Raw genomic sequence first — 24882 nt, 5'->3', positions numbered from 1 at the left:
TAAGAACGATTTATTTTTTTTTTTAATGTTGCTGTTGAACAGAAAGTTAGAACTGATGCAGGATTGCTCTGGACATACTAAAAGCTGAAATTCTAAATTAAAAAAAATCCAAAGTTTAGCTCTTCTGACTGTCTTGGGAAGGGGCAATAACACTTTGGTGAAACATGATCTGCAGTTAATGATTAACTATGAGTGAAATGTTTGCTGGTGTATCTGTTCATCTACAGTAGAAGCCAAACAGTTTAATTCAGAATTATTAGCACCTACAGTCTGCTGTTTGTTACCATAGAAACTATGACTGTTTTAATATGTTTTTTTGTTTTGCTCTTTTCTGGAACAACTTTCAGCCAAGAGAAAACGTAAGTAAAACAGGTAGAGAATTTGTTGGAAATGTTACTTGATTGTTCTCGGCTACTTTAGGTAAACGTATACAGAATTTAGCTAGAGCCAGTACACAAGGTACTCTCCTAATTGATGTGTTTTCACAAGAAATATTCTCTAGTGTACCTGTGAGTAATGCTTAGAGAAGGAAAAATGGTTCTGGGATTACTTTGCTGCAGAAGTAGAGTCATCTCCTTACATGCCACAAGATAATCATGCAAAAAAGTGAAGAAATAAAGCTGGTGCTTACTAGCTCTTCTGTAGTGCTTGAAGACAGGTACTTTGCTACGGGTTTAATGAAAGCTCGCACTTAAACATGTGTTTCAGAATTATACTTAGTAATGCTTTTTTGATTCTTATGTCTTAATGGTGGTGTGTAGAAAGCCCCCAACCTAAGTGCTGTTGGCATTTCAGAAAAAGATGATGTACACCTACCAAATGATTTGTTCAGTGGTACTTCACATGCATTTTAAATACAATATGTGGTCAGGTTCTAAAGCCTGGCTTGTGTTTTTGTGGAATGATGCCTACTTTGGTTTATAAAGCACTGAAGAAATCCTGGAAAATTTATTCATATTGGCCTTCAATGTAAGTTGCCCCATTTATTTCAGTAAGATCTTTACTGGTTGGAAAACTACCCAAAGCGTACTCTGTAAGATTAGTGTATCAGGGTTTAGTTTGGCAAAAGGCATCTTTATTTCCCTGCAAATAGCCTGTTTCAGTAGACATGTTTTTGTGTATCTGCAAACTCAAACCCATAAACATTAGCCAAGCTGTTATTTAGTACTGTCACATTACAGATTTCATAAAAATTACTCTGACTGGGATGCTGTTGATTTTAGCTAGTGTCTGAGAGTAACTTGGCCTAATGGTCTTCTTTGCTTTAATGGTGTGTACATAAGTGAATTACAATATAGTTCCATTACCCTTTTATTGTTTTGTATTCCACGTACAGATATGTCCTTACAGCATCAAAGATCTTCCGAGTTGGGGCATCTGAAAAAGTTGTAGTTCAAGCTTTTGGTTACGAGACGGAATTTCCAGTCAATGTTGCAGTTAAGAGCTTTCCAGATAAGCTGTCTGTTTATTCTTCTGGCCGCATTTCTTTGACTCCAGCCAACAAATTCCAAGATGCTGTAACTTTAAGAGTAAGGAATTAGAACTTCTCTTGCAGTGTTTTTATTGTAATCTTTAGTTATAAGTCTTAAAAATATTATGTTAAGTTCTGAGTTGGTTAAACTGGGAAGGGAAGCTTTACACCCTGATTTCTCAGTTTGTCACATGTAGCTTGTTGCATTTTAGTTTGTCTGAAATGAAAATTACATTCGGTAAAATTAGTGTAAAGAAGTGACAACAAAGTTAAACACATAGTCAAGCTATTTTAGAAGCATTATTGTAGTTGCATAACTTTAAAAAATAATCACGGAGAGAACGGAGAAGTGTTGAGTGTGGACAAGATATGTAAACAGTGTTCAGAGGCCCTAAAGTAAACCAGATTTCACCATAAAGCTTTATTTAACTGATTTGCTTGAATCCAAGCGTGCAAGAAGCTAAAGAGATTTTTAGTGAAAGCTGTTGCCGAAGAAGGTTTTACTTGTGTTGGTGCTTCCCACAAGGTGCTTCTTGCCCAGTTTTCCTTTTAGCAAAAGCAGCTATTTCACCACTGTTAACCACAACAGCAACTTTGGTGTGGCCAAGATTTGTTGTATATTTAAATGGAAGTTGTATTCCTGTAACCTCATAACTGGCCTTTGCACTTTGCTGGTTTAGTTCTGGACATCAGCAAAATTCAAAATTTCAGAATACCTGTACCTTAATATTCCAGGCTAACATCTGTGATGTAAGCAAAAACAGACCCGTGTGAGTGTTGATGTTTTAATTTAATAATAATTCACAACAGGCTAGTAAGGCTATTTAGATATTGGTCTCATTGAAAAACACTGTAAAATATACTTGAAAAAATACTTGAAAAATGTTTTTCTGTTTTTTAAAAATCTTTGTTTCATCTTTCCCAGATTCAACCAACAGATTTACCAAAAGTGGAGAAGTCAATCAATTATGTGTATTTAGAAGCTGTTTCTCCACATTTTACAAGATTAAAAAAAATTCCTATTTCCTATGAGAATGGGTTTCTTTTTATTCATACAGACAAACCAGTTTATACTCCTGATCAGTCAGGTAAATAATGCTTATTTGTCTTGGCTGTTATTTAATTTTTAAAGTCTGTTGACTTTTTCAAGAGATTAGGATTGAAATTTAATTTAAGCTCTTGATTATGTTGTATTGATGTCGGCTGCTGTTGATTTTTTTTTTTATCAGAATAATATTTTTAACTATTTGACTATACCCTCAAAATTCATCCCTTCTCCCAATATGGTCTCACTCCCTCCACTCCACATCTTACATCACTGATCTATGGCAGAAAAGTGAGAGATTTACTGGGAATATATTAAAAATCTTTATGAAGAAATGATGATTGAATCGTTGTTTTTATGTGGCTTGAGCTCTTTTCCTACAAAAGTGATATGCTGGGATTGTGATGGCAAAAAATGATGTTGCACTTTGATGACTGACTGTGAAATAATGGTGGTGCAGGGTCTGGTGTTGCTAGCTTGAATAAATACATGGTCAGCAGCATTCTAGAAATAGTAAAACTATTAGTTTTATTATTATTTATTATTATTAGTTTATTAAAAAATTCGTAGGGATAAAAGGTTGGTTTTTTGTGTTCTGGGGTTTTTTATTGTTTGGTTTTTGGTTCGTTGGTTTTCTGTTTTTTTAAACAAATCTCTATAATGGCATGACTTTGAAATTTATTGTACTGATCCTTTCAGTGAAAGTCAGGGTTTATTCTCTGAATGAAGACCTGCAGCCTGCTCGGCGAGAAACTGTCCTAACTTTTGTGGTAAGTTGTCACTGTATTTAGTATTCTCTAGATCACCAGAGCAGTAAGTGTAGTTAGGTGGTAAATTAGTTTTACAATCAATATTTAGATAGTTTTGCAGGAAGCCAGACATATTTTAAAAGATCTAAAAATGACTGTGCACAGTTGGATAGAGGTTTTCAAGTCCCAGATCTGAAGTTGTTGCAGAATGGGAAAAAAAAGAAAAAGTAACAATTATTTTCAATAACTGAAGAAAGAATTTTTGAGGAGCTTTAATAATACAAGGCTTTCCTTCTGTTGTTTATTTAATTTAAGATATAATCAGTGTCTACTATATTTTTTTTAGCCTTTTATAATAGACTTGCTATTACCAGTTTTAGGCATTGTGTAGTAACAGCTTTTAATTGTTGGAACAACAGTAAAATGTCTTATCTGAGTTTCAGTCTGAGTTGTTTCTAAAAATGTTTTTTCATGCTGTGAAATGTGCAAAACTCTTAGCAGAATATGTTATGGCCTGAGTCCCACTGACATCACTGAATGAAGGTTTTCCTTTGGTAAGAGTGATCTGTACCTGCTGATTCGTTCCTGTTATAATTTATAGGATCCTGAAGGAGTAAAAGTGGACATTATTGAAGAAGAAGATTTTACTGGCATAGTTTCTTTTCCTGACTTCAAGATTCCTCCTAATCCTAAGTAGATTAATTTAGTGCTTTTTAAGAATTTTATGAACGTAATACTGTCTTTAAAGACTGTCAGAATGTCTTTTGCTTGACACACGGAGTGTGCATGACTTGAAACTCGGAGATTTTTAACATTTTACATTGTGTAAACATAGTATAAAGAAATAATTATATAAAGTGTTTTAAAATAAGTTTCAAATAATTATTAAAATATTACAGCAGAATCTTCTCAAAGTAGGCATTGAACATGTGCAAAAACTTGGTGCAGAATTTTTCTCTCTTAATTATTAACATGAAATATTATTAAGTAGTAATATTCATTTTTGTCTTTGGCATGAATTTTAATAAAAAAAATTATTGTTGCCATTCTGTAGGTATGGCATTTGGAAAATTGAAGCCAAGTATAAGAAGAATTTTGGAACCTCAGCTGTTGCCAAATTTGAAGTTAAGGAATATGGTAAGGTGTGCCCATCCTGTGAACTTGCATTTTCTGTTTTTTGCAAAGAAATCTGTAGAGGGCAGTGACACAACACAGAGGAGGAACATGCAGAAATGCCTGAGGTTGCATTGGGTGGCTTATACACAGCAGTGGGCTGCAGTGTAATGCCAAGGGGTTCAAACTAATCAGTCCCATCAGTAGAAGACTGTATTGATACAACATGACTGTAAATAAAATTATTCTTTAGTATGCTGGGGCATCTTGACATAGTTGCAATGATGCAAAATGTGGAGCCAGGGCAACTGCAGGTAACTTAAGGCTTTATAATCTGTGCTTTGCCTAACAAGGACAAGCTGACAGCTGTGTTTTGGGGCTATCATAACTCAGATCACTTGATACCAACATGCTTCTTTGATGGCTATACAGAGGTGTCCTTCTGAGTACCTGTGGCTTAATGTATAAAGACACATCTAAGTGGCTTTATTTTCTACTCCATTTTCAGCAATGCCAAGTTTTTCCATTGTCATAGAGCCAGAAAGCAGCTTCATTAGCTCTGATAAATTTGAGAACTTCAGGATTGTTGTGAAAGCCAGGTAAGGAAATTCGGCTTTGATTTCTGAATATGTGTATCACTTCTAAATATGTAATATATCTTCTCCTTTTATCTGAAGAATGATTGTCCCGTGTCCAGAAATTTCTTCTTTTGCTTCCTCTAGAAATACTATAATCACAATCCTTCTTACAAAGTTACTGTCTTTCAACACAAGTGTGAAAGCTACAGTTTTTTCTATCTCTTGCCTAGGAAATTCCTCTTCTTCAAGAGCAAATGCTGTGTTGCAGCCGTCAAAGTAATCTTTAAAGCATTTCTATTGTTTTCTTCTCAGCTATTTTTATAATAAAAAGCTTGCAAGTGCTGATGTTTTTCTTCGTTTTGGAATAATTGAAGAAAATGAAAAAAGAATGATGCCTCGTGCGATGCATGTGACGAGGGTAAGAAGCGGCAAGCTTGGTTTGTGGATTTCATGTGCTTAGATCAGGACTGATGCAATTCCACTAAAGTTTTCCCATTGAATTTGTTGAGAATGGCTTCCAGCTCCCAGTTTGCATCAGCAGCTATTCAGTGTCAGCTTTTCCTATGTAATACTGTAATTTGGGTCACAGAAAAGCACTTTAAAATGAAACTCAGAAGCATCACTTGAGACAGAAGGCAGTTTCAGTCATTGAGGAATGATAAAATACAGTATCCTGCCTTACTGAAGATACCTGTTATTCCTGTCTTTTGTTGGGCCAGAATGCAGTCTTTGCAATATATGCTATTGGTTGATTAGCTGTCAAAAATTTCAGGGAATAAAGAATTCTTCATTGAGACATCTCCACCTTTGATTTCACCTGAAAATAGGCAATGAACAGAAAGGTGTTGAAGTTAGACTTTACATATAGAGTTTCTATGTATTATTTCTAAATTATTGACTATTCAGTAATGATTTATATTTAATTTCCAGATTGAAAATGGAGTTGCTGAGATAAATTTTAACAGTAAGGAGGCAGTGAGTTTTATAGGGTTTCAAAGTCTAGAGGAATTGGATGGGTCATATTTATATATTGTGGCATCAGTGCTGGAGTCTTCTGGTAAGTTGCTTTTTAATTTTATTTTTTTTTTAACGTGTCTGCAAATGTAAACAGATCTAGAAAACAAAACTATATGGGTATCTTTCCTAGTATCAGAGTTCCTTTAGTGTTCAGAAATCCTTCTTCCAAAACCTTATGAGAAAGAACAGCCCATCCATCACTGTAAAAATTTTGAGGGATTAAATGTATTTAATTATTTGTTTTCCCAATATGCAAGGAGTTGACTGTTTAGATGCAAGGACTTCACTGTCACAGTTTGTGCTGCTTTGAAGGCTCTAGGATGTGATTATTAAAAGGGTCATAACATTTTATTAGGTGGCCTCAGTGGTGAAGCAGAATTTGCTGGAGTCAGATTTGCTGTGTCTCCTTACAAATTGAGTTTGATTGCTACTCCTCTCTTTGTGAAGCCTGGACTTCCCTTCTTCATTAAGGTTAGTTAAAATAAACAGAATTGTTGCACATAAAAACATAAAACCTGTGATGCAGAAGTATTTTTCTTTTATATATATATATATCACTGTGGGTCTTAACATGCTTTTAATTTCTATTGTCCATTTACTTTTTTTTCCTTGCTATTGTAGAAGCTTAGCAGTTTGAAAGTTTTCTCCTTGAAAAATGTCACCATTCATTTAAGAAATATTGTCCATTCTGATGAACAGGTGCAGGTGAAAGATACAGTTGATCAGTTTGTCAGAAATGTCCCTATAACCATCACTGCAAAATCATTGAATGAGGAGATGGATGAGACTGAGTTGATATCAGAGGGATCAGAATCTGGGAGAAGAAAAACAAGCATAAATGATGGCACTGCTTTGTTTGTTGTTAATATCCCATCTAATAGCAAAATGCTGGAGTTTCAAGTGAGTTAGTTCATTCAATTAATTTATTTTTTCAGGGGTTTAATTCTGTACTTTGGAGAATGTAAATCACTGACAGGAAGATTTAACACTCAAAAGTTAATAGTTCATAAACGTAGAGACTTAAGAATAATCAGTAATGAAAGTGCTGTAATGAAACATTACATTCTATACTAAATTGTTCTAAAACAAAATATCCTAATTTGTCACACTTAATTCATAATAATTATTAACCAAAATAATCTAAATTAATTGTGTGAAAACATATCTCTTTGAGTGCTTCCCCCACTATGCAGTGAGGCATATTAATACTTTCTGCTGTTTATTTGTGAACATGTTCTACACTACCATTTTATGTCTGACTTGATATTTATGTATCTTTTTATGACACACAGTTTTTCTTTCCTCCTTTCCTAGAAAAAATTCAGACATTTAATTATCTTTTCAGGTAAAAACTGCAGATCCACGTCTTTCAGATGAAAACCAAGCAAGTAAAACCTATGAAGCAAAAGCTTATTCATCATTAACTCAGAGTTATCTGTATATTGACTGGGCTTCAAACCATAAGATACTAAGAGTAGGGGATTTCATAAATATTAATGTATATCCACATGGTCGTTACATTCATAAAATCCATCATTACAGCTATTTGGTAAGTAACAGGTGTTTCCACATGAAATACTGAATTGTGATTTAATATATGGTGCTAAATGAAAAGCTTCACAATCCAGAACTATGCTCAGCATAGAATACATGCAGCTCATATAGCTGCTCCTCCCAGAAAGAATCTATCAGGCTTACAGTAAAAAATTGTTAACAGTCTCATGTTTAAATTATATATTAAGTTTTCAATTCTCATCTGAAATAGACTGGGATTAAGAACAAGTAACACTGGTCTCAAAAGCTATTCCAGGAGTTGAAATGGAGAGGAAAAGTGTGCACAGACAGCACTTCTTTTTAGAAGATGAGGGAGAGAGCTACCTCCTTTGGTCTAGACCCACTGGTCCCAAGGGCATTTTTGTGTGTGTTGGATTATATCTGAGTGCAAGTAATTGTCACTTGTAAGAAACATATTTAATATAAAATTTGACTTTGTCATTCTCTGTCATTTTTCTATTACAGATCATGTCAAAAGGGAAGATAGTAAGCTTTGGAACTCAGAAGAGAATTGAGAATTTGGAATATGAGCATCTGACTTTTCAGATAACCCAAGAAATGGTTCCTTCAGCACGTCTTGTTGTTTACTACATAGTCATGGGAGAAGAAACTGCTGAGTTAGTAGCTGATTCGGTCTGGCTGAACGTGGAACAGAAGTGCGGGAATAGGCTTGATGTGAGTAGCAAAATAGGCAGTAAAATTTGTGACTATTCTTTCATTTTATAGTCAGATTTTAACATGGACCTACAAAATTTTTTAACACTTCCTTGATTTAGTGTCTGCCTTCAGATGCATTTTTTTAACAATGTGCTTTTAAAATTACCAGTATTTGTTTTCAATTTATAGGTTAAGCTGCAGTCAAGCAAAAAGATACTGAATCCAGCAGAAGTTGTATCACTTAACATGAAAACACAATTCAGTTCCTTTGTTGCCTTGTCAGCTATTGACAAGGCAGTATATGGAGTCACAGGAAGAGGAAAGAGAGCATTGGAAAAAGTTAAGTAGCCACAAATTAAAAACATGTTGATATTTATTTTATGTTCATATTCACATAGCTATTATGTCATGCATTCAGTAAACCTGAAAATAAGGAGTAGAGCAATTCAAGCCAGAATAAAAGTAGCTGGTTTAAATCTGACAGTTCAAAATTATAGAAAAGAATTTGCTTACAATATCTTTATTTACAGTAAAAAAAAGTTGTAGTTTTAAAGGCAGATCTGAACTGTGTCATCAGAACCCTTCAGACCTGGCCAAAATGAAGTTAGATACAAAATACAAAGGAGAAGAAGAGGAGAATGCTTTTTTACCAACCTTGAATCATTTGAATCTGCTTTATAGCACTATTGAATTGGTTTTAGACAAGGTAGCCTGAGTATCAGAACTGTTGTAAACAGGTTAGTGAAGCTTCCACCTTGATTGGTCTGTGTGACTCTCTAGCTCTGACATAACTTGTAAGTAGCTGTGCTGGGGCTTGAATTGGCTCAGGTCTCACTCAGTGGTGTTCTTCAGTGTGTTGTGAGGACATCTTCCAGACTAGAGTGGCCTTTCTGCAAGTCTAACTCTTTCATTCATCATCTGATAAATTCCACATTTTAGTTAGCTGCTGATGTGTTTGTTCCTCAGATAATGCTACTGCTGGAAAAGAGTGACCTTGGCTGTGGTGCAGGAGGAGGACAGAACAACATCGATGTATTCCGAATGGCTGGGCTTACATTTTTAACTAATGCAAATGCTGATGATTTAAATGTAGCAGGTAAATTCCTTTGTTTTGAGCATGAAATTGTTGGTTTTCTTTTCTGAAGTATTCTGTTCTGACTCTGTTATTATGTTGCAACATCATTAAATTCAGAGGGAATGCACACAGTAATGATTTTTGAGGGAGGAAAATATTATGACGTGAATCAGTTACTGTAACTGAAATGAAAATACTTCTATGTAAGTAAAATAATAAACAGAAAAAGTCTCCCAAATTTTGAATGTTATGTTATTGAATTATTTCTAAGAGGGCTGTGCTGTTACAAAAAAGGTCACATATTTTTGTACTTACTTATTTTTTGAACAGGTGAAACTTGCAATGAAGTTGTAAGAGCCAAGCGGTCTGACTTCAAGGAGCAGATACTCAAAGAAGGTGTTAAAAATCTTTTAAATTATATAATTATGAAAAAAAACCCAACATCCATTAGAAATCAAGAGTCTGAGTGCTTACTACTTTTGATTATTATTATTAACTTAATGTAGTGGAGAGAGACTGACCAATATGGAAAATTACTTTGGAGAGGGCCCCATTTATAAAGCCTTCTAGCCCTTTGCCAAATTTGAAGTAGTCAAGATTTAAGTACACACTCTTTTTCTGGAGAGAGCCTGAAAACTCACTGTGCAACCATAAGTCAGTCTTTCCCAGTGACCACCTGCCAGGGACCAGGCCTGTCAGAAGAACCTTTGACTGTTAAATCTTAAAATGTCATAAAACACTTTTTTAGTGTATAATTTTAATTCAGAGTAGTAGTGATTAAGCATGTGTCACTGGCTTTTGAATGATGACCTTTAGAATCTGTGCCTTCACTAAAATTCTGCACGTTTTAAAAATACATTCAGTATAACAACTTAAGATGCATTTGAAAATAAAAACTTAATCTCAAGAAGGGAATTACTTTATTTTCAGCATCCAAATATGTACGTCCAGAAATCCGAAAATGTTGCATGGCAGGAGTGAAAGCATATCCAGTCAGTGAGACCTGCAGTGACAGAGCGCAGCGGATCCGCAGAAGTGAGAGGTGTGTTTCTGCCTTCAGGGATTGCTGTGAGCTTGCAAACAAGCTGCGGGAGAAAGAGCCTAATAAGCTGCTAATACTGGCCAGAATGCGTAAGTACCAGAGTTTTAACTCTCTTGGGGACACGTGGTGAAGCACTTTGAGCTGAATGTGGGGAAACATGGAGGTGATAGCTTTGTTAATCTATTAACCTCTCCCTATTGCCTCTCGGGGTTATTCCAGAAAGCATTTTACCAGTCTCCAAAGACCCCTGAAGGGGGCAGGAGAACAGGTCTTTAGTCTGTTAAGAGCTGGATTGTATGGACTCATATACAGAACAAGCAGAACTGCAAGAAGACAGGATCATTGCCTAGGAAGACAATGCTAAACTTGAACACTACATTTTAATCCTTTGCCCAGGCCCGAAATAGCCAATGGGTGACGTGTCTGGAAAGAGGAGTGGGAATCTGAAATTTCTTGTCTCCCATTCTCTCCCTGTAGTTGCTTGTTAACAAGTTAATCTGTTTGGATTTTGGGCAGGTATTCACATGTGTAAATATATGAGATGGGATTAACATGGACTTTTGACTGAAAGTATTCAGATACATTTTTGCTTTTATCAGGACTAGTGAGGACTTTTTTTCTTGCTTTATTTATGCTCTTCAGATTTTGAGTCTCTCTTGGAACTGGATGTGGCAGAAGTTCGTAGCTACTTCCCTGAGAGCTGGTTATGGGAAGTTCACCAAGTTTCTTCAAGGTACTGCTTTTCTCACATCAGTTCCCAACATTTAACTTAGTCATAGTTTTATAGAAAGTAAATGCTAGAACTGAGGTAATCTGGGTAGCTTTAGCTGTACCCACGGGGTGTCATAAAATGCAGTGTTATACAAATGAACTTGCTGCCATGTTTTTCCCATGCAGGACATGCTGTCTGGGGCCCAGATTGTTGAATCACTTTTTCCTTCATGTTCAGCCTTGCTAAACACCAGCTTCTGTGAAGTCAGCTAAAACTTAAGTTTATTCAAACAAAGCCCCAGAAGTCCTGTTTTCTAAATATGCTCCCATCTCTTGTCTTACCTAAGTCTCTCTTAGATGCATGAATTGTTCTAGGCACTTACTGCCTTTGTTGATTAGGTGTTGATGTTATCAGATGGCAAATGAGAATGTATAAATGTACTAACACTTGTAAACACAGATCAAAGACTCTGTCTGTCACCTTGCCTGATTCACTGACTACCTGGGAAGTACAAGCTGTTGGCATTTCTGATAAAGGTAGGTCCTGCAGCCTGGTCAGCTTGCAGCTAAAGAATTAGGGAGCTTTTATTTTGCAGAACCTCTCATTGCAGTTCTAAAATGTTCATTTTATGATTGATAAACGGGGAAAGAAAACATAAAAATATATATTCTAGGGGAAAGGAAATTACTTAATTTCTTGTTCTGAATGTAAGTGGCTGGGAAAACAAAGCTTGTCTTGTGTTTGGCAGTGACCCATAATAAATGACTAAGAAGAATTTCAGAACAAGTAGTGAGTGACTCTTCCCTGGCACAGCTTTGCAGTGTCCAGCTATCCACTGTTCAGGGACTTGAGGAGAGGAAGAAACAAATTTTCCAATAGATATGGTAGCAGTCCAAATACAAAATTTGTCTCTCACTTTGGGAGGAGGAAGAAGCAGCCCAAGGGACTGGTGTGTTGGTAAGTATGTGTGAAGAGTGGGAGACAGCAACTTGGAACAGGAAGCAAGAGCCTGGTCGCTTGTAGAAGAACTTGGACAATTTCAAAGTATACATTGAGAAGTTATAAGTCATCTGTAAAGGTGGAAAGTATGTTAAGACTTTTTGAATCTTCTTTATCAGAAGATAATCTGCTTTTATGTTTTTAATTTTCTTAGGTATTTGTGTTGCTGCACCAATGGAAATGCAGGTTGTAAAAGATATCTTCCTGAGTGTTCATGTCCCTTATTCGGTGGTGCGAGGAGAGCAAATTGAGATAAAAGGATCAGTTTATAACCATAGAACTGCTGCAATTAAGGTAATTTGTGGACTTAAGGAGTTCTACAGAAAGTTTAACATAATAAACTAAAATAGGATTTCCCCTGTGAGTAGCCATTATAAAAAGTGGCTTGGATCAGATGTCTCCAGTCTTCCAGCTAGTGTTATGTATGCTCTGCACAGCTATGTAACAATTAAATTAAATAATTGATTATTTCATTTCCAGCCATTCCACCAATTACAATGTTGTCGTGCTCTTGCCTGGCAACTTTGCCTCATGGAAATTAAAATTCAGTTTTTCTTTTCCAATTGTTTGGACACTGTCAGAAAGTGACTGCACTTTTTGAATTACCGACTTGTGAGTGCAGAGGTTACATTCCCTAGGGCTTGAATATAAAATGACTATTTTTAAGGTGATAAATTCAAACAGAAATGCAAAACTATTGATGAAAAAAATAGAGTGTCCTCTCTAAAGGTGTGTGTAAGAAGCAGGTGTGTGTATGATACACTATAGTGTGTCCCTGGTGTTGCTACTGAATGTTTGTTGGTGTCTGTAGTACAAGCAGTAGTCATTCTAAAGTTGCTCACTGTAAACAGAAAAGTAGTATGACAGTAATAGAATGCTCATTGTAGTGGCTTTTGTATTTCTCTGGTGTTGAACTTGTCATGGTGGTGAAACATTTAAAATCTTTCAATATTTCAGTTCTGTGTTACAGTAGCAACTGGAAATGGGATCTGTTCTTTTGGAGATTCTGCAGCTACTGGAGCAAGGATACGCAGTTGTAACTTTAAGAGCCTGGATGGTGGTTCTTCATCCCCAGTTACATTCAGGATACTGCCTTTGGAGTTGGGTCTTCACACAATCAACTTTACATTGCTGACAGCCAGGAACAGTGAAATTGTAGTTAAAACATTACGTGTAGTGGTAAGAAAAAGAGTCAAGGTTTTGTGGTGGGTTTTAATTTCAGATCATAGAATATTGATTGAGTCACAAGAAATAAAAATATAAATATTGCTTTGTTTTAATATTGTCAGAATCCAAAACATCACATGGTATCATTGAAATCAGTGAGGTGCATGCAGTGGAGAAATACATGACTGACTATTTGGGTACACACATTTTTAAACGCTGATTATAAGAATTTTCATAAAGATTGTATATATAGAGATGATAAGCTAATAAGCAAGGAAAATACTGTATTCTAAGTTACTTGATTCAGATTTTCAACTGCTCAAGCAAGACACTTTTAGGTAATTTTATACTTTTCTAAGCTTATATTTAAAATTTAAGTTTTCTCAATAATTTAAGGAGGTAGAACTAGCTTGAATCATAGAATCATAGGGGTTGGAAGGGACCTCGAAAGATCATCTAGTCCAACCCCCCTGCCAGAGCAGGGTCACCTAGAGTACATCACACAGGAACGTGTCCAGGCGGGTTTGAATGTCTCCAGCAAAGGAGACTCCACAGCCTCTCTGGGCAGCCTGTCCCAGGGCTCTGTCACTCTCACAGTAAAAAAATTTTTTCTGATATTCACCTTAAACCTCCTATGCTCCAATTTGTATCCATTACTCCTTGTCCTATCACTGGTCATCACTGAAAAAAGCTTAACTCCATCTTCTTGACACTCGCCCTTTACGTATTTGTAAACATTGATGAGGTCACCCCTCAGTCTCCTTTTCTCCAAACTAAAGAGACCCAGCTCTCTCAGCCTTTCCTCATAAGGGAGATGTTCCATTCCCTTAATCATCTTTGTGGCTCTAATAGATGTGGAATAGATGTAGAACAGTTAAGTAAAACTTAACCACAGAAAATTATGTGGCATGCAAAAAACCCTGTAGTTTTGAACTGTTGTTTCGGTTAATATACATGATGAAGCAAAAGTATTTTCTTTTTCTGCTTCTTTCCTCTTGATTCCAGCCAGAAGGCATTAAGAAAGAACTTCATGCAGGTTTCACTCTGGATCCACAGGGTATTTACGGTGAGGGAGCTGATCACATGTATCTTTACTTTGGTTTTTAATATTCTTGATTCATAATTATGAAGTTTTCTGTGATATCAAAGAACTGGCATTTCTCCTTCCTGAAATGCTCTTCATGTGTCCCTTCCAAGGATATCCTGTCCTTTCATTGACTAACAAATCCACCTCAAAATAGCTAGTCTTTCAAAAAAAATGCTTGGATTCATTTCTTAAAGGAACATTTAGGTTTATCTTTCACTAGGATATAATATTAAGCTTTTCTTGGTGTGCTTGAAAACCAGTTAGCGGGTGCTTTATTCATGAAAATAGAATATGACTTTGTTTAACCAGAAATTATTCTGAAACTACAAAGTTTAGGTCCAGGTCAGATTTTTTCTTAACAAAAAAGGGAAAAGAAATATTGAAGTGTTCACATTGGTTGTTCTTTGAAGGTTGAGATTGCTTGCACGTGCATTTGACCATATTTTTGCTTTCCATGTTATCATAAGTATTTTTGTTGCTGACTTCTCAGGTAGTTGTAACATTTAAATCTGGCTGTTACATCTGAACCACCTGTTGATTTAGGTTGTGCAGTGTGATATGTACTTCTACATTTTCAATTATAGGTTCAATCAAGAGACGGCAAGAATTTCGGTACAATATACCACTAAATCTGGTCCCTAAAACAAAAATTGATAGAAGTGTCAGTGTAAAAGGTAAATTGGATACAAACTTTTAGTCTGCTGCATATGATCTTTCTTTATATATGTTCTTTTCCTCCTAGTTCATATTCCGTTTTTGTCTGAATTTATTCCTAGGTTTATCTTCTTTTGAGAAAAGACTTTGCAGATAATCTTTCTGTGTAGAATTTTAGATACTTCATAAAGAATGATTGCCTGTAACTGTCAGATTCTGCCCCTCAATTCACTTTCAAGATCTCTCATTTAAATCAATCTTGTTTTCTTTTTTTACAGGACATCTTATGGGTGAAGTGATTGCCACTGTCCTCAATCCTAGTAGTCTCAATGTCCTTACTAATCTGCCCAAGGGCAGTGCAGAGGCAGAGTTTATGAATATTGTCCCAGTATTCTATGTGTTCCACTACTTGGAAGGATCAGATAATTGGCATTTACTGGGTCCTCAAACCTTAACTTCAAGAACTCAAATGAGGAGGAAGATGAAAGAAGGTAGAGAAATACAGCTTCTTCTCTTGTTTCAGAGTTGTAGAGGCACATAAAATTTGAGAAAGATAATATAACTGAGTGAGCAAATAAAATTTTAATATAAACCTCTTTTCACAATTTATTTTCTGCCTAATATCTCCCTTAGGAATTGTAAGCATCTTGTCATTCAGGAATTCTGACTTCTCATATAGCATGTGGAAAAATGGGCAAGCGAGCACATGGTGAGTTGAAAAGTCTTTTGATTAGAATGGATGGAAAAGGCTCATTTCACTCTTTTGCTTTCAGATTATAACTAATTTTTAAAGGATTATACTTTCTAGTAAACATGAGAGATGAGCTTGATGGTAGATTTAAAGGATAGTTACAACTTAAGATAATACCATTTGGTTCCTTGTTTTCACTGGCTCAGTCTTTGGTGTCCATCGTTCCCACCATTACAACTAAGTTAGGCCAACATTTGGGAATAGAAAATTGATTCTAGTTAAAAATTGAGTGATCATTGCCACTTTGTTAAGCTCAATTAAAAATTCATCTGCAATATTTATTTGGATTGTGGGAGTGTGTAGCAGACCTAAATCATAAATAGTACAATTGTGTTCAGCCTTTAGCAATGTGGCAGTATCTGCTCTTCAAAACAAATAGGATCTGTTTAATTTCTTTGGCAGGTTGACAGCTTTTGCTCTAAGGATTCTTGGACAAGTTAATCAATATATCATTCTTGATCAAATTTCAGTTTGTAATTCACTTCTGTGGTTGATTGATAACTGTCAAATGCCAGATGGGTCATTCAGTGAATTTTCAGATTACCAACCAGTAAAACTACAGGTATGAAAACCAAACGTGTTCTCTGCATATACAGTAAAAGCTGAAGTCACTAGGATAGAATGTGTTAGAGGAATGCAAGGTATTTCAGGCTGCATTTCACCAAACACCTATTCAAGACAATTTTGCTAAATTTGCATTTTTCTAAATTAATTTAAAGAACAGCACAATCTGGTAAACATTTCTGTTTTTCCACTATAAGTAGCTGCTTGCCACTTCTTAATATTTAGAAAAAAATTATCTAGGTAGATTTTAACAGTGTAATAGTCGTGGCTGTCCAAGAACTTGATATAATTTTGTCTCTTTTTAATAAGTAAGCTGTTATCTTCAAAAGAGTCAACAAATATTCAGGATAAACCAAACTGAGATTTCTTACAGGAATTTCTATTTGTTTCCTCACCTAAACTGCAAAGAAAAAGAATTTATTTAAGTGCAATGTTGCTTCTGTTTATTTATATTTGCATATTTTGTTTTGTAGGGTACACTGCCCAGAGAAGCAAAAGAAAAATCTTTGTATCTCACAGCATTTTCTATTATTGGAATTGAAAAGTCAATTAACATATGTCCTACTCAGGTAAAGAATGTTTTTATTTCTACCAGCACTCATGGTCTGGGATTCTAATTTATTCCACTTCCTTTAACATTCATTCAGAGAAATCAAGAGGCTTTTTTAATTTCAAAGATTAATATTTATTTGCTCTGTTAGTCTTTGTCTTTTGAAATATGTAGAAGAATAATGATTAAGCTCTCGATAGCTTTATCACAAGATGTATGTAGAAGATACCTTGTATATTTGTAGTGTCTTGATAAATGTGTTTCTTTAAAAATAAATCTAATAGACGTTAGCTGTAGCCTGTTCGTCCTTTCAGAGAATCCATGATGCTAAAAATAAAGCAGGAGATTATTTGATGAAAAATGTTGGGTCAGCTCAGAGCCCCTTCACCATGGCCATCACTTCCTATGCTTTAGCTCTTGTGGATTTGAACCATCACTCGGCACGGTTGGCGTTCTCTGCCCTGAAGAGGGAAGCCTCTGTCATAGGTATTACTGAACTCTCTCCAGTCTGTACTGGAGTTGGCTGTCAGGTGGGCTGTTATTTCACTCTTCTTTAATTCTCTCATGTGATGGCACTACTTGCAGAGTGAATTTCAGTGGTGCTTGCTTTGGCATAAGTGAAGGGGGCAATAGTTGGCCCTGTGTAGCCTGGGGAGAGCTGTTGTGGTTTCCATCTGAAGCCTTTGTTTTGTACTTCTGTAGGCGACCCTCCTATTTATCGTTTTTGGAAAGATACTTTCAAGACAGTAGACCAGCACACTCCCAGCTCTGTTACTGCACAAATGGTTGAAACTACAGCATATGCCTTACTTACTACTTTGCTAAGAGGGGACCAAAACTATGCTAATCCAATCATCAAGTGGTTGTCTGAAGAACAAAGATATGGTGGAGGATTTTATTCGACTCAGGTAAACTTATATTTTGTTTTCATTCTTCAAGTGCCAAAATCTGAGATGCCTTAAGAGGGAAATATCATGAGATGATGACATTGACAATGTTGATGTCCTCCTGTGTATGGGATTAGTATCAAATGACTGTTGCCATGGTGTTATTTGTCTCTGGGAAATACCACTTATTTTCATGAAGTCTGTTACAAATAGAAATTTACAAGCTGATTCTGAAAAGAATAATAGAAGAAAAACTGTTTTTCTAAGGTTTTCATACATTGTCTTTTCAGGATGTAATGTTTATTCTTGTTTTGTGCAAAAGTGGAACAGTGTGAGAAGGTTTATGTTTTTTTTATGTAAAAGCTGGGTTAGCATGTATGAATAGACTAAAAGGGAAGTGAAAAGTGCCAGATTCCTAACACACCATCAACTAGTCATACAATATAGAATATTCCAAATCATGCAACTTCCCTTTTTTTACTATTAAAAATGTATGAAGAAATTGATGAGTGCTGGTTTTCTTTACTGGTATTTGTTTGCTTCCTCTTTAGTACTTGGGTGTCTTTCTTTACATGGCACAGATATGTTTATGAGTATAGTGTTAAATGTGTTGCCACCCTGGTAATGTACTGCTGAGCCACTGCTGAGCTGTTTAGCTAGTCATGATTACCAGTATGTGTAATCGTATTTCAGTGGCAGAAAATAAATTGCTTTGTAATACACTGTCACTTCTTTTTAATTTCTGAAATTAACTCTTCCTAATTTATTTCTGGCAGGACACAATTACTGCCCTTGAAGCCTTGACTGAATATTCCCTTCTTGCCAAACGGCTTTATTTGAACATGAGTGTGAAGGTGTCATACAAAAGCCATGGGAACCTTCAGCTATTTACACTGACAGAAGATGATTTCGTGGGAAGAACTGTGACAGTGAGTGAATAGTATCACTTTGGAAAAGTGAGAGCAGAATTCTTAGCAACTTGTTAAATAAGTACTTGAACTTGCTACTAAAGTAGTGATTTATGTTTATAAAACTGGAGTAATTTGGTGGAGCTAATGTTTGAGGACTTTGATTATCTGCTAAATTTAATAATTTGCATTTTCATTTAAATTTAGTGTGTCTGCTGGTTCCTATGAAGTGTTTTTTGGTAGAAGCTGTTTGTAGCATCAGGCCTTCATATGTATACAAAATGTAGAAAAAACAAGCAGATGATCTGACCTGCATTGCTGCTGTTAGTGCTACCTTTATTAACTTAGCTTTTTGGTTAATATCAATCCTTTAGGTACCTTTGGATGATGACATATACGTAAGCACTGGAAGCAGCACTGGCATAGCTACAGTAAATGTAAGCATGCAGCCTGTTTTTTAAAATGGAATATATTGCTTGTTAATATCAACATGGAAAAAGAAACTGAATTTTCTCATAGATTATTCAATTTGTTGCCTTTACCTTTAGACTGAAGTGGTGGGTGTCATTGTGTCCACATTTTAGATTAAGTACAAGCCCCTGTATGATGTAGGGCTGAAGAGAGAAAAGTTGTGAAGTTTATTCCTCTTCACTGAAGGTCTTCTGTTCCATAAATCTAAATAGAATTAACAACTTGGGTTTAACGCTCATCAATTATTGCTATCTCTGCTTAGACAGCCACACAGTGAAGACCCAACTCAGTGATTAGTTTTGAGAAATTGCTCGATTCTCTGTTATTCTGGTGATTACTCTTAGTTTATTAAACAATGTCACTGAAAATTTGCTTTCTTGTAATATGTAAAGGAATAATTATTGTGTGTTTAAATATTAAGCTATTGCCATGATATATATTCTTCTACTCTTTCCTAGACTCTTCTAGCATCAAACTTAATAACATCTGAAACGTACATGTTCTTGTGTACTAGTATTTATATTTGTGAAACATCAGGAGTTGTTTGGATAATACTTTTAGTCTTGTAAATAGGAGCAGCAGAGTGGGGTGTTTTTGCTCAAGAATTCCCCGTTTCTGTGCTGCTCATTTGTTTACTCTGCTTTGTGTCCATCAAAACAAATCATGCAGCACAGACTTGTTTTACTGCTATTATATTCTCCACGTTATGAGTTTTCATAGATTTATGCCAGGAGGATTGCTTACTGCTTCTTTTTGTCTAATTTATTTGTGTGTGTGTAGGTGAAGACAGTATATAACACAATTGGTACTTCTGTGGAGTCATGTAACTTTGATTTGAAGATTATTCCAAAGAGAGATGATGGTAAAGGCTTAATATGGTTTTAAGTATTACTACTCAGGTCAGTGCAAGGGAGGGAGGAAAAAAACACCTTACTTTAACAAAGTGTTTCATTTAAGAACAAAACTGTAATAAATTCTGCCCCTTTCTAAATGCAAAACTGCAAAAGAAATTTCTAGAAGCCTTTTCAGCCTTTCCCTAAACTATTACGTTTTTGTGAATTTAAGTAATTTTTAATGTATTTCTGTGAGGTGCATTTTTACTCATTTATGGATGAGTGTTTGCAGTTGGGGGAGTGAGGAGTACAAACCTATAGCAGAAGAATCTGAAGGGGGATGGTGGGGTGACAGTGAGTTCTACAAGGTACTGTGAGTACCAGTCCAGTTACAAGATATATAACCACATTCTGAGCTTTTGCCATGAAGTAGTTTTAATAACAGAAGTGCATCATAAAGTACATTAAGCATTAAAGCTGTCATTTCACCTAAATTATAAGTAAAAAAAGTCTCATATTACTTGTTTGTGGCTAGACAGTGTGTTCCTATAAAAATAACCATCAAAACAATTCAAATAATTCTTTCAATTATGAAAATGCTCCATGAAATATTTGGATTGCTGCTTCTGAAGAGTTATAAAATTACTGATTTGACTCTACTTGATATGTAAAGGTCACATAAGAGAAGAAGGGGAGCCCCTTGGGCGCTTGGAGGCTTGTGCAAAGTGAGTACAACTGGGGGGGCTTGGTGCTGGTAGGTTATTTTCTTTTCCCCAGTGACTGAGCCTATGTACACATGATGAAATTATTCTAAGACTGTTAACAAGAACTTCTAGTCTTTTGGTTTTCCTTAGTTACTGTTTTAATATTAGATAAATGGACATGTTTGTAATACATTTCTTTTCATTTTAAGATATTCAAATGCTTTTGGTTTTTAATAACAGATCAGAAGACCAGATGCAATTCTGTTTCTTCCCTTTTATGTATATATGTGAACAGGATTAGACCATAGGTCATGATCTTTTGGGGAGGGAGTTTTTCTTAAATTTACATATGGATTCTCCTGGAACATAAATACTAAGAAATGCTTCTTTATGCATGATATTAGCATAAACCTGGAATTATTCACCTGGGCTATTTTGCTTCATTACAGGTTTATTGTGGTCTAAATGTTGATAGAATTTGCCTTAGGTTTTCAGAGATCACATTTGAAGATTTATTTTTCAGTTATGTTTAACTAATACTATTTTAAATCTATTTTAGGTACAGACCCAGTGTGAGAGAGCCATGGTCGGGGTCTGCTCATGCTGTGATGGACATAGGTTTGGTCAGTGGATTGGAAGCAAATACAGAAGATTTATCTACTGTAAGTGTTAGAGAACTTTCAAGGTTTTTTTGACAGAACTATTGTATCTGCCATTCTTCATCTTCTTCGTTAGAACAGTAGTGTAGATTTATATAATTGTAGCTCTAGTGTTTCTAAACACTTTTAATACTAATGAGAATACTCTATTAAGTCTAGATTGTGGGTTTTTGGTGGAGTCAAGAGCTAGACATCTAGTTAAAGTTTGACAGCTAGGCTCCCTCTGTTAGAGGAAAGACAAGAGCAGATAGACAGTGGTTGTCTTCTGTGTTAGGGTGTTGTGCACCAACCTCTGGAGATGCTGTATCTGCTGACTGTGAAGGGAGCACTGTTCGTGTACATACCTAACTAGTAGTTGGCTAAAGTTTGTGTACTGAGTCTTCTTAATTGTAGTGCTTGTGTTCATCCAGCTCCTGTTGACAACCGTGGGTTTTAGCTAGAGGCAATCAGAGATTTACAGGATTTAAGCAGTATACTGTACATGGCTCAAGCATTCTTTTAAGGATAATTAGCTCTCAATTCTTTATTATCTTCATGTAATGAGTGAAAGGATAATTTTCTTAAACCCAAAATACCAAGTGAGAGTTATGAGCATCATAAAGAAGTAACGCTAAAACAAGGGCTTTTTATGTCTCGGAATTGTGTTAGAGCTACTGGTCACAAACCCATCAAAATAATACAAAAATACTGAACTTGTAGAAAAGATGTTTCTCTGTTTTTCTCCCCTACAGCTTGCAAGTGGAGTGGATCAGTTGATAGCAGATTATGAGATAAAAGATGGGCATGTTATTCTGCAGATAGACTCTGTACGTTACCCTTTTCATAACTGTAAGCACCATTTCACCTCTTGGGAATGATTTTGTTTTCTCTACCACTCCTTCATTCACGTGTCTCTCCAACAGGTTCCAGCCAGTAGTTTTCTCTGTGTTGGGTTCCGAGTAAGTGAGCTTTTCCGTGTTGGAATGCTGAGTCCTGCCACATTCACTGTGTATGAATATCATTCTCCAGGTATATGTTCCATGTCTGCAAAATTAATGTTTGTCTTCTAACTCTTCCTCCTTAATAACTACATTTTTCCTTCTTCAATAACTTTTTAATCATTGTTATTTTACACTCGGGTAACTTTTGACTCACAAAGTTTCAGTGCTGACTTCTTGGACTTTGATTTTTCTCTATGTATTCATTATTTCTTTTTGGATTTTCTAGATAAAAGGTGCACTATATTTTATAACCCTTATGGAAATGAAAAGCTTGTGAGATTGTGTGAAGGAGATGAATGCAAATGTATGGAAGGTAAACTTTTTTAAGATGTTTTCCCATTTCACTCGGTTGGAAAATGCAGTGTAGTGCTTTGCACAAAACCACAGCTGTTCTCTCCAAATTTGACATTAAAAAAAAAATTTCTTTTTAAATGCAGGAAGATCATGGATGTCTGACTGGATTAAGTTCAGGTGACTGAGAGTGTTGTTTTGTATTTGAAATATTCATTGTTACAGCATGCAGTCCCAGTGTTTCTCAGTTACAGCACATTATCCCAAAGAGGTTCCTGCTGTTTTATTTGAGGAGATGTGATGACATTGTCTAACACTGTCCTTTTTGTTTCTTAATGTAGCTGAGTGCAGTGAAGTACAGGAGAGACTGGATCAGTCAATAACTGCTGACAGCAGGAGAGCAGTTGCATGCCAGAGTGATATTGCATATGGTAATACTTGAATTGTCATTACCTATTTCATGTTCTGACTGAAAAGTTTACTTATGTAATACAGCTGCAAAACATTGCCTTGCAATTAGATCTTTGTGATTAAAATTCAGTAGCCTTGGCTGTGGCAAATGGTACATGAAGGTGCCATTGGCGCAGGGAAGAGTAAGTGCTGCCCATACCCTCTGCTGATTAAAAGTCAGGTAACAGGGTTAGTGCAGCAGTGAGCCTGATCTGAGGAGTTCTGCTAATAAACACTGTGTTAGCATCCTGACCTCATCATGTGGCTTGGAGGTCACAGGAAGTTGTGGGGCACCAGATGAGAACATGGGTAGAGCTTCCAACAGATTAGAGCATGGCTAAAGCTTGTTATTGTTTCTTTGCCCTACAGTGTATAGCTGCAGCCATCTTTTCTCTGAAATTAGGCTTGTAAAGGGACATTATATTCTCCATCTGAGCACCTGTAAGACATTCAGTATGTATGGCAGGAACAAGGACTAACAAAAATTTTGGTTTGTGTTGTTCTGCAGTTTATAAAGTGAACATCTTATCACACAGTGAAGAAGGTTCTTTTGTGAAGTATTCTGCAGCTCTTCTGGACCTCTATAAAAGGGGTGAGTGTCCTGTTCTTAATCCGTCTAACATTTTATTTAGAGTCAAAACTGTCTGGTTGAGACCACAGAAGCAGCTGACAAAAATCTGCAATCAAACCTAGTAATTTCATTACAGTAGTAAACTGTAGTCTCAAATACAGCCTTTGAGAATCCTTTTCTGCCCTGAGAAGAGCAGTCTTTGATATTTTTAAACGGCTTTGAAAGAGATATCCTGGGGAACTGAAGCTAATGTTCCCTCATTTTTCCTCTAAGTACCCAACATGTCCTTATAATTACTATAATATCAAATGATTTAATGTGCATGAGGCTTATTTACCATTCCAATTTAATTTTAAACATCTTTTACAAGAAACACATTTAGATCATAAACATTTTCTGTTATACAACTAGTGGCAAATAGATCCCTGGGCTGTGCTGGACTGCAGAACATTTTGGTGTTTCCTATTTAATGTACTAGTGACTGGAAATTCTTTGTAAAATTTTCCAATTCTTGACATTTCTACTTCAGGGCAGGCTTTTGCTCAAAAAAATAATGAAATAACCTTCATTAAAAAGAAGAGCTGCACAGGTGTTGAATTGAGGCCAGGAGAGCAGTATTTGATCATGGGAAAAGAAGCCTTAAAGATGAGAATTGGTTACAATTTCAAGTAAGTCACTTACCATTAGAATATGCAGAGATTTAATCTTAGTGTGCTGTGAAGTGGCAAGTGTTTGTATGTAATAATTCTTAAGCAGTATATAATTGATGTAATTTTTAAAGTATGAGTTCAGTAGTTACACGGTGCGTTTTCAGATGTGTACATCTGAAGCAGGATTTTGATCACAAAACAACCAATTTCATGTTGTTTGTTTGCTTTTTTTTCTCTGTTTGACATCTTCCTCCCCAAAACTTAGTAGCAAATTGTCTTCATCTCTTATCTTCTTAGATTCCAGTATCCTTTGGACTCCAGCACTTGGATTGAGTGGTGGCCTTCAAATGCAGCATGTACATCTTGTCAGGAGTTTTTAAATACAATGGAAGATTTTGTTGAAGATCTCCTGATCAGTGGCTGCTGATTTACTTGGAGAATTTTTAAATTAAAACTATGGATAAAATCTCACATATGTAAAATAAAAATCCTCACCTGTTTAGTGATTCTTTCCTGAACATAGCATTCATTAATAATTCATCTTGAGAAATGATCTTTGCTTGCATTTCATCCCCGTGTTCTTATAACATAGTAATGATCAAAGTATGGTTTTTAAGCCTGGATGGGAGAAGAATGCAGAACTGCAAAGACATTTGAAGTCAGTTGAAGTGAATTGGTTGTAAAAACAACCAC

At 35.7% G+C, this 24882-nt stretch overlaps 1 protein-coding gene across 5 annotated transcripts; it reads left to right on the top strand.

Moving 5' to 3' along the window:
- Window positions 1-221: 221 nt before the first annotated feature.
- C5 (complement C5) lies at window positions 222-24707 on the top strand. Of its 5 annotated transcripts, XM_051636350.1 has the most exons (41): window positions 225-359; window positions 1337-1529; window positions 2397-2559; window positions 3216-3286; window positions 3867-3958; window positions 4320-4402; window positions 4887-4977; window positions 5269-5374; window positions 5887-6013; window positions 6329-6444; window positions 6673-6873; window positions 7319-7522; window positions 7993-8202; window positions 8374-8523; window positions 9151-9280; window positions 9590-9655; window positions 10190-10390; window positions 10944-11034; window positions 11473-11549; window positions 12167-12306; window positions 12970-13191; window positions 14185-14245; window positions 14851-14940; window positions 15199-15411; window positions 15554-15629; window positions 16074-16233; window positions 16709-16804; window positions 17100-17271; window positions 17488-17693; window positions 18449-18601; window positions 18955-19017; window positions 19832-19913; window positions 20558-20609; window positions 21148-21250; window positions 21979-22053; window positions 22150-22255; window positions 22454-22540; window positions 22860-22949; window positions 23477-23560; window positions 24069-24207; window positions 24487-24707. In XM_051636350.1, the coding sequence occupies exons 1-41, from the start codon at window positions 295-297 to the stop codon at window positions 24614-24616; spliced, it is 5037 nt and encodes a 1678-aa protein (XP_051492310.1). In that variant the 5' UTR covers window positions 225-294; the 3' UTR covers window positions 24617-24707. The 5 variants fall into 5 exon arrangements, with proteins under 5 accessions (XP_051492312.1, XP_051492313.1, XP_051492314.1 ...); XM_051636351.1 differs by lacking the exons at window positions 22454-22540; window positions 22860-22949; window positions 23477-23560; window positions 24069-24207; window positions 24487-24707 and having other exon boundaries at window positions 224-359; window positions 21979-22075; window positions 22150-22249; XM_051636352.1 differs by lacking the exons at window positions 18449-18601; window positions 18955-19017; window positions 19832-19913; ... (7 more) ...; window positions 24069-24207; window positions 24487-24707 and having other exon boundaries at window positions 222-359; window positions 17100-17315; window positions 17488-17633.
- Window positions 24708-24882: the final 175 nt, after the last annotated feature.

This window comes from Apus apus, chromosome 19, assembly GCF_020740795.1.
Source record: "Apus apus isolate bApuApu2 chromosome 19, bApuApu2.pri.cur, whole genome shotgun sequence".
NCBI classification, from domain to species: domain Eukaryota; kingdom Metazoa; phylum Chordata; class Aves; order Apodiformes; family Apodidae; genus Apus; species Apus apus.
The sequence above is the reverse complement of the archived record's forward strand: the minus strand, read 5'-3'. Positions and strand labels throughout refer to the sequence as shown.

Bases quoted from the DNA above. Each gene is read 5' to 3' on its own strand.
- C5 (XM_051636350.1), top strand. From the start codon at position 295: ATGACTGTTTTAATATGTTTTTTTGTTTTGCTCTTTTCTGGAACAACT. The intron at 4,403-4,886 runs GTAAGGTGTGCC...CTCCATTTTCAG, and splicing joins ATTTGAAGTTAAGGAATATG to CAATGCCAAGTTTTTCCATT. The intron at 19,914-20,557 runs GTAAAGGCTTAA...TGATATGTAAAG, and splicing joins TATTCCAAAGAGAGATGATG to GTCACATAAGAGAAGAAGGG.